General features: G+C 62.4%; 3 protein-coding genes across 3 annotated transcripts in view; 2 read left to right on the forward strand and 1 right to left on the reverse strand.

Moving 5' to 3' along the window:
- Positions 1-1224, reverse strand: part of RHTO_07450 (uncharacterized protein) — a gene marked incomplete at both ends in the record, with an annotated part of 1926 nt that extends 702 nt beyond the window's left edge. Inside the window, 3 exons of the mRNA XM_016421106.1 lie at positions 1-466; positions 577-1036; positions 1106-1224. The exon at positions 1-466 is cut by the window's left edge and continues 492 nt beyond it. Coding sequence (XP_016274227.1) covers positions 1-466; positions 577-1036; positions 1106-1224 — 1045 coding nt within the window. The remainder of the gene's footprint in view (positions 467-576; positions 1037-1105) is intronic.
- A 549-nt stretch (positions 1225-1773) lies between these two features.
- On the forward strand, positions 1774-3922 carry RHTO_07451 (cytochrome-c peroxidase; the record flags this gene model as incomplete). The annotated part of the gene is made up of 13 exons (XM_016421107.1): positions 1774-1836; positions 1906-1970; positions 2050-2083; positions 2156-2193; positions 2286-2315; positions 2423-2591; positions 2766-2888; positions 2958-3035; positions 3252-3305; positions 3414-3432; positions 3531-3597; positions 3711-3796; positions 3858-3922. The coding sequence occupies 13 exons, from the start codon at positions 1774-1776 to the stop codon at positions 3920-3922; spliced, it is 891 nt and encodes a 296-aa protein (XP_016274228.1).
- A 334-nt stretch (positions 3923-4256) lies between these two features.
- Positions 4257-8624, forward strand: part of RHTO_07452 (Cation/H+ exchanger) — a gene marked incomplete at both ends in the record, with an annotated part of 4431 nt that continues 63 nt past the window's right edge. The window contains 13 exons of the mRNA XM_016421108.1: positions 4257-4426; positions 4574-4601; positions 4686-4750; positions 4810-4878; positions 4943-4986; positions 5043-5127; positions 5186-5236; positions 5299-5527; positions 5614-5912; positions 6017-6302; positions 6364-7440; positions 7495-7875; positions 7938-8624. The exon at positions 7938-8624 is cut by the window's right edge and continues 63 nt beyond it. Of these exons, the coding sequence (XP_016274229.1) occupies positions 4257-4426; positions 4574-4601; positions 4686-4750; positions 4810-4878; positions 4943-4986; positions 5043-5127; positions 5186-5236; positions 5299-5527; positions 5614-5912; positions 6017-6302; positions 6364-7440; positions 7495-7875; positions 7938-8624 (3471 nt within the window). The remainder of the gene's footprint in view (positions 4427-4573; positions 4602-4685; positions 4751-4809; positions 4879-4942; positions 4987-5042; positions 5128-5185; positions 5237-5298; positions 5528-5613; positions 5913-6016; positions 6303-6363; positions 7441-7494; positions 7876-7937) is intronic.

Consider the following 8624-nt stretch of genomic DNA (forward strand, 5'->3'; position numbering starts at 1 on the left):
GATGGGGTCGTGTGGTGCCGAGGGGCGGGAGAGGTCGAGCGGGAAAGACGAAGCCGAGAGCGATTCGGTACGGTTCTTGCCCTCCCTCGCACGAGTGTCCTTGGAAGAAGACGGCGCGCCTGATGTCGACGTCCCCGACGGCCTCGGCAATACCCGCTCGGGGAAGAACAACGTCTCGACGATCTTTGACCTCCAAACCGATTCGTGTGCAGGCGAAAGTCCGACGCAGACGAGTTCGTCGGGGAGGAGCGAGAGAGGTGGTGCATCGGGCGAAGTCGTGGAGAAGCTCGTTGTGCCCAATGAGGGAGACGGGATCGGAGAAGTAGTCGCGAGTGGAGGAGAGAGGGGCGTCGGCGTCGAGGAGCTCATGCTGAGCGAGTTGGAACGCGAGAGGCTCAGCGAGTTGGATCTCGAGGCGCTCGCACTGCCTGTCCTGCTCCCGCTCCGATCGCGCGATCCTCCTATGCTGCCGCTGCCCGCGTCACTGAGGACGAGCGAGCCCATCAAACCGCTTGCAAGCGGGTCGTCCTCGTCCGCCCACCCGCTCGACCTCCTCGGCGTCCTCGCTCCACTCACGCCAATTCCCGCAGCACTCATTTCCTCCTCTTCCCTCTCCCTAAACGCCCTCATCTCCTCCTCCATCCCCTCATCCGCCTCTGCGAATCCAAACCCCTCCTGCTCCAAGATCTCCGTCGCGAGTGGAAGAGCCGAGGAGCGGAGGAGGATATAGTCTGCGTAGAAAGTCGAGATGAAGAAGATGCTTATCCCGGCCGAGGCGAGAGGGGAAGTGAGTGCTTGTAAGCGCGGGGCGGCGGTCGACCACCCATTTCCGCCGAAGGCGATTTCGAGGGCTATGAAGAGGTCGTCGCCTACGACGGGTTTGTCGTCCTTGTCCTCGCGGGATTTGCCTTTCGTGTCGGAGGAGGGAGGTGGGCGGGGAGATATGCAGTCGGCGAAACAGCGTCGGACGGCTTTGGCGTCTGCAAAGAGGGAGAGCTCGACTCCGTTGTGGCACAGAGCGAAGAAGGGGTCGTCCCTATCCACCACCCAACCATCTGATCAGCCTACGCAGAGGCGGAAGCTCTGGACGGACGAGTGAACGCACTTTCTGCGAAACCACCAGCAGTCCAGGATCCGGCTCATCTCGGCATGCAGCTGGCCGAGGGGGATGTGGACGAGGCGCAGGTGCGTGGGGAGGATGGTGATAGTCGTTTCGGATGTCATGGTGGGCGAGGGATGGGAGAGGTGTGTCGGGAGACAAAGGCGGGGGTGGTGAGGAGGGGAGGACGCTGGCGACGGCTGGCTTGGCGAGGTGATGCGAAATAGGTGTAAAGACGGTTTCGGGTGCAGTCGAGTCTGGCTCAGGCGAGTGTTGACGCTTGGGCGGCGTTGAGAGATGAAGTCAAAGTCGAGGGAGTCCCGTCTGTCTTCCTCGCGGCTCGATCCGATGCGCCGCCTCGTCGATAGTCTCAAACAGTCTCAAGCAATCTTTTCAGTGCCTCACTGTGGCAGCTGGTGCGAGAGGGCGGGTGTGAGCCGGAGTCGAGAGTTGTTCGAGGCGATCAAGCGAAGGAGGGCTCCTCGCGGGTCGGGAGTTGGACGGCCTGAGTCGCGTGAGCAGTGTATGACTAGTGCGATGGAGCCAGTCGCTGATTTAGCGAGTGCGATGCTGATCTTTGCGAGGTGGTCGGGAGGCGGACCTCGCCGAGAGCCGACGAGCAGACTCGCTCGCTCGCTCTCTCGCTCACTCTCACCAGCTCACAGCTAAGGACAATGGCACCGACAACACAGAAGGAGGCTGCATCCCGAAAGGGAGACTACGACGCAGTCCGCCGCGTGCGCACCCACTCCCCTCCTCGCCTCGCCATCTTCCCACTCACCCGCAACTGTTGCACGGGCTCGCAGGACATCGCATCCATTCTCAAGCAGCCCGACTACGACGACGGAAGCATCGGACCCGTCCTCGTCCGGTGCGCACCGCTCCTCCCTCGCCCCCGTCTCATTCACGGCCATTCTCCGAGCTGACCGCTTTCTTCGCCGGCCGAACAGGTTGGCGTGGCATGCGAGTGGAACGTACGACAAGGTGCGTTCAGAGTCCGGGTCGAGCGAGGGAGCGATGGGCGGGCTGACACTCGTCGATCTCTCGCGTTCGCAGGAGTCGAACACGGGTGGCTCGAACGGTGCGGGCATGCGGTGCGTCGCAGGACTGCCGCAATGTCTCTCTCTTGCTGAGCGAGAGAAGAGGCGCCCGAAGCGAGACTGACGCCAGGTCTCCGCTCATGCAGGTACGAGTGCGAGGGAGGCGACCCTGCCAAGTGAGTTTGTAGCGCCCGCTCCGTCCTCGTCTGTCGTTCGCCTCTGCGACAACGCGAAGATGATCCACGTTGTCTCCTCCACGCATGCTGACCTCACCCTTCCCCAGCGCCGGCCTCGAACACGCCCGCCGCTTCCTCGAGCCGATCAAAGAAAAGCACCCGTGGATCACCTACGCCGACTTGTGGACTCTCGCGGGCGTCACGGCTATCAAGGAGATGGGCGGGCCAGAGTGCGCATGGAAGCCGGGAAGGACCGACTTTGTCGATGACAGCAAGGTGAGTTGGGCGTGCGAGAGCGTTTGGGTCGGATGACGGGGTCTGTCGCGATGCGGTGGTGCAGTCGCTTAGTGTGACTCCATCTACGTCTCTCGATCTAGCCCTTGTCATCGCCTTTCCCAGCCTTGCGCATCCAGCGCCGAGCGAGCTGACACCTCCTCCTCGCTTACACAGTGCCCTCCCCGCGGCCGCCTCCCCGACGGCGCCCTAGCAGCCGACCACCTCCGCCACGTCTTCTACCGCATGGGCTTCAACGACCAAGAGATTGTCGCGCTCGCCGGCGCGCACTCGATGGGCGTGCGTCTCTTCTCCATTACTCCCGAGTTTCTTTCTTTCACACGATGGCTGACGAGAGGGGATGGGTAGAGGTGCCACTCGGATAGGTCGGGCTTTGAGGGCCCTTGGAGCGTCACGCCGACTAAGTTCTCGAACCAGTACTACAAGGTGCGTTCAAGCGCTTCCCTGCCTTGCCATCTTTCGAGAGGAGCTGACGAGCCTCTTTTCGTGCAGATGGTGCGCTCTGTTGGACGTCGCTGACTGAGCAGGAGCTAGTTTGCTGACGGTTGCCGACCCGCATCTCCCGTTCCTCTCCTTCTCGACTTCGCTCCTCTCGCTTCGTTGCCTCGCGTCTCGTTTGGTTCCGCCTTGCCTCGCGCACAGCTCACCAAGTTCAAGTGGGAGAAGAAGCCGTGGCAGGGACCTATCCAGTTCAAGGTTCGTCTCCCCTCTCTTTCTGCTGCTCCTCCTCCGTTTGCCTCGGCCTTCTCCGTTCCTCCTGGTCGTTTTCTTCAGCTGCTGATTGTTACTGTCGATTGCTTGCAGAACGAGGATCTCGGCGAAGGTGAGTCTGGCTGTCCTTGCCCGCCTTGGTCTCCCTCCGCCGGATGGAACTTCGCTTCCGCAACCTCGAACTGACCTCAGCTATTCGAACCAACTGAGTTGATGATGCTCCCTACCGATATGGCGCTCATCGAGGACAAGGAGTTCCTCCCTTACGTCAAGAAGTGTGAGTTGGCGTTCTGCTGCCGTCCCGCAGCTGTTCCCACGCTCTCGGGAGCCTCTTACGCGTTGGGAGGCCCCTCCAAAGACGCTCAGAGAGCTGACGATCTCCTCGCACAGACGCCGAGGACCGCGAGGCGTTCTACGACGACTTTGCAAAGGTGTTTGCGAAGCTGATCGAGCTGGGCGTCGAGCGCGACGGCAAGGTGCGCACCGTCGCTCTCTCCTGATTACTACGGTGATACTGACGATGTTGTGCGTCTGCAGTACGAGAGTGCGCCGACGTTCTCGCAGGAGGCGGGCGACAAGAAGGAGCAGGAGGCCAAGAGTAAGATGTGAGGAGCGCCCGCCGCTCCGCCCCGTCCCTCTTCTTGTTTCCCGCAATATACGAACTGTGTGTGTGCAACTGTGGCTGTTTGAAAGGAGTCGCGATGATTGCGAGTGAGCCCGCCAAGATTCTTCTTGCTCCCGACGCACCTCCGTTCGCTGCTCGTCCTCGCTCGCTCTCGTCGCCGTCGCTCGTTGTGTGCTGGGATTACTCGACTGCACGTGCTAGCAACGCTACTACCCTCGCAACCAACCCACGGACTCGCGCGATCCACACTCACACCCTCGCTTCATCGCCTCACCTCCTCTCCCTATCTCCCTCGCTCTCACCCTCACTCGATGTCCGCCCCCTCACCCGGCTCAAGCACCGGCTCAACAACAACAGCAATCGCACACTTTGTCCTCGCGCACGCGGGACAGCTCTTTGCGCGCTCGCAATTCGAGCCGGCGCATGGGGATCCGGTCAATGCGAGTTTGTATACGGGCGCGGGCGAGCCGGAGGAGGCGACGTGAGTTGCTTATTGTGCGGGCTTGGGCGGGAAGAGCGAGGGAGGGGGGCGACAGGGAAACGTGGGAGTTGGTCGGGTGGGGAGGAGGGACTCGGTTTGTGGCAGATGCAGTCGACGAGGGTACTGACGGAGCCTCCCTTTGTACAGACACGAACTCTTCAGCGTCGTGACCGAGGTGCGCCTCCTCCTCTGTCGCTCCTCATCGACTTGAACCGTCCCGCTGACCTCCACTTCCGCCTCGCTCTTCTTCGGGATACAGGTCAACATCGTCCATCTCGCCATCGTCATCCTTACACTCTTCATCACTTTCTTCGGGCTTTTCTCGTGTGTCCCAGCCTTTCCCTTCGAAACGAGAACGCGGGACTGACCTTCACCCGTCGCAGCGGTTTCGTCAAAGAACGTCTTTATGTCGGAGAGGCTATCATCGCGACGTGTTTCGGTATTGCGTTCTCGTGAGTCGGCAGCCTGCTACGACAACGATGAGACTTGAAGCTGACGAGGGTGGTGAACTCGCAGGGGATATGCGGCAGGCATCTTTGCGCCTCGAACATGGGCACTCGGTGCGTCCCCTTTGTCACTCTCAAAGCCAGATAAAGGCTGACGATGCGCTGAACAGGCCATCACACGGACGAGATCACCCTCGAACTCACCCGGATCATCATCGCCCTCTCGGTCTTTGCGGTTGGCGTCGAATTGCCCAAGTGCGTCTTGCTCGGCTGATCTTTGTCTTGAGCCATGCTGACGAGTGTGTGGGTACAGAGCCTACGTATGGCGGCATTGGAAGAGTCTTGCGATGCTCCTCGGGCCGATGTGCGTCCACCTCTTCCTTCGCGCTCACTCGCAACTCGCTCACCTTCGCTCAACGCGCGCAGCATGTTCGCCGGCTGGATGGTCGCCGGCGCTCTGATGTACGCCATCATCCCCGGCCTCGAATTCCTCCCCGCCCTCGTCCTTGCGGCGGGCGTCACCCCTACCGATCCTATCCTCGCGAGTTCAGTCGTCGGAAAGGGCAAGTACGCGCAGGAACACGTCCCGAGTCATATTCGACATGTCCTCCAGGCGGAGAGTGGGTGTAACGACGGGGCGGCGTTTCCGTTCTTGGTGAGTCCCGGCGGCGAGCGGTCTCGTCGGCTTGCTCGTGTCGAGCGTGCAGAGCTGATGTCTTGAGCTCCGGTGTCATCTCACAGTACCTCGCCCTGTTCCTCCTCCTCCGCGGCGAGCATTCGATCGGCCAAGCAGTCGGCTACTGGGTCCTCCTCGTCCTTCTCTACCAAATCATCCTCGGCGTCATAATCGGCTCCGTGATCGGCGTCATCGCGCGCAAGATCCTCAAGTTCTCGAAGCGACGCGAACTGATTGATCGCGAATCGATGGTCGCGATGTATGTCGCGCTGAGTCTGTTGACGACGGGTTTGACGACTCTTGCTGGGAGCGATGATTTGTTGGCGGCGTTCTGCTGCGGGACGGCCTTCGCGTGGGATGACTGGTGAGTCGCTGTGGAGGTTCTGGCGTTGTGCGGACCCTTCTGTTCGCGGGGGAGAAACGCTTTTGCTATGTCGCGCGCGACTCACTCACTCGTCCCGCTCACAGGTTCACCGAGTCGATTGAAGAGTCCAACTTCTCGTCCACGATCGACCTGCTCGCCAACTGCGCCATCTTCATCTACATCGGCGCGACGATGCCCTTCGACGCATGGAACAACGAGTTGACCACCCTGACCTGGTGGCGCCTCTTGCTCCTCTGCGTCGGCATCCTTGCCCTTCGACGACTCCCGAGTATCTATGCGCTCCAGCACTGGATTCCGGATATCAAGACGAGAAGGGAGGCGGTCTTTGCGGGTCACTTTGGGCCGATGGGCGTTGGTGCTATCTTCATCGTGCGTTCCTTTCCTCTCCCACTGAGCCAACGAAGTGATGCCGACTCCGCTCGTCGCGCAGTCCACCCTCGCCGCCTCGAAGCTCCCGACGCCGCACATCCCGCCCGAAAACAGCGTTGAGCGCCTCTCGCTCATGATCGTCCCCGTGACGTACTGCATCGTCCTCTGCTCGATCCTCGTCCACGGCCTCACTATCTCCTTCTTCACCCTCGGCCGGCGCGTCCACTCGCGCGTCGCCTCCTTCTCACGCACCTTGACCGCCCAATCGTTCTTCTCCGGTTTCGGTCGGACGTTCTCCTTCGGCAATAATGGCGGACGGAATGCGAGGGAGGCGGAAGAGCCGAGCTGGATGTCGCGCGTCAAGAGGGCGACGAGGGCGGAGGATATCGTAATCAATCGGGATGATGACGATGAGGTGTCGCAGGAGAAGCGGGACGGGTCGCAGAGTCCGGAGAGTTTGGCGGAGAAGGGCGAGGCGGGCGCGGTGGATGAGGAGGAGAAGCGAGGGATGGAGGAGGGTGAGGAGCTCGAAAGGCATGCCGAGGAGGAGGTCAAGGCTGAAGGGAAGGAGCCTACGCCGTCTGAGGTGGAGAGGGAGGTCGAGGAAGAGGTCGAGCAGGACGATGGCGACCTTGCGATGTTTGGCGCGCCGACGAAGGACAAGGTCGGTGCGGGCCAGAAGGAGCGGATCGTCAAGGAGCGCCATGCGAAGAAGGTTGCCGACAGTCGCAGCCAGTCGAGGGCGCGGACGCCCGAGGACGGACCGGGCGACAGGGACGAAGACGTCTGCGAGCGAGGCGGAACGGACGTCGAGAAGGAAGTCGAGTGTGCGGACGACGTCAGGCGCGGGCGAAAACGGGCGGAGAAGCACAAGCGCGAGGTGCGGGAGGACGAGGAGCGCGAGCGGGACGAGCACCCCGCACACAACATCCTTGGCGACGACGGCGAGGACGAGAGCGACTCGGCGTCGGCGAAGAGGCGGTATTCGGACAAGCATGACGGCGCGAAGGGCAAGGAGCGGGAGCGGGGGGGTCGCGAGGGGCTGAGGGACAGGTCGCCCAGCCCGGTGCCGAAGCGGAGCTCGAGGCTCGAGGCGCGGTACTGCATGGGTGCGCGGACGTGGCAGGAGGGTCGCAAGGTGCGTCGAGTCTTTCAGTCAGTGTTTGGATCCCGCTGATCCGTCCCTGCGCAGCTTATCGTCGACCATGGCAACGGCGAGGTCGACGTTATCGACATCGATGCCTCTCCCGAAGAGGCGCGCAAGGCGTCAAAGCGGGCCGAGAAGGAGGTCGTCAAGATCCCCGACGAGGCGGTCGAGCAGGAGAAGCGACGCTTGACGAAGCAGCACGGTCCGGGCGAGCACGACAAGAACGCCGTCAAGCGCGCCGCCGCCAAGATGATGCGGCAGGGTTCCGCCATCCTCACTCGCAAGGATGAGGGGCTCACTCCCGAAGAGAAGGAGCGACGACGGCGCGAGAAGCTGGAGCGCGACGCTTGGTGCCGCAAGGAGCGCAAGTACCGCGACTCGAGCCCGCAGCGGGGCGAAGAGGAGGAGTGGGTCGAGGGCGACAAGGTGCGTAGCGGCGAGCCGTACGAGCTAGCAAGCAGCGGACTGATTTCGGTTTTCGCGCGCAGATGGTGACGGAACGAGGTGACGAAGTGTTCGTCCGCGACTTGACGCCCGAGGAGAAGCGACGCAAGGCCAAGAAGCATCTTGCCGCGCTTCGCTCGCTGGTCCACTCGACCGAGGGTCTCGAGGCCGAGATTGCCAAGATTGCCCGCACCTTGTCGCACGAGCGCGAGCAGCAGGAGTCGCTGCAGAAGGGGGAGAAGGGCAAGAAGGCGGCTGCACCACCGTCTATTGAAAGGATTGACGAGTCACCCGAGCCGTCTCGAAGCAGCACGCCTGAACCGTCGACCTCGCAACCTCGCCGCCACTCTCCTCCCCCTCGCTCGCACTCGCCCGAACCGATGGCTCAGCTTTCGTCTGGCGCTGGCCCGTCCTCCGACAAGGGCGACCTGTCGCTCTTCCGCACCGACCGCATCGAGCCAGAGTCGGACGAGGAGGAGGCCGCGCCACTACCCGCCGCCGCTTCCTCGTCTCCTGTCCCTCGACCGATGCCGGGTCGCCAGCACTCGTCCGCCATGCAAGCCATGCGCGAGATAATCTTCCGTGGCCGTGGCCGTGACGCCTCGGCTTCGCCGCCGCCGGGGGGATCCTCGCGCGAAGACCCCATCAACCGCGACCAGGCCGCCTCGCCCTCGATCCGCTTCGCCGCCGTCAACCGACCCGAGCGTGACGGCAACGGCGGGGGGGGGCCC

Source organism: Rhodotorula toruloides (assembly GCF_000320785.1).
Source record: "Rhodotorula toruloides NP11 unplaced genomic scaffold Scaffold7, whole genome shotgun sequence".
Classification (NCBI taxonomy): Eukaryota; Fungi; Basidiomycota; class Microbotryomycetes; order Sporidiobolales; family Sporidiobolaceae; genus Rhodotorula; species Rhodotorula toruloides.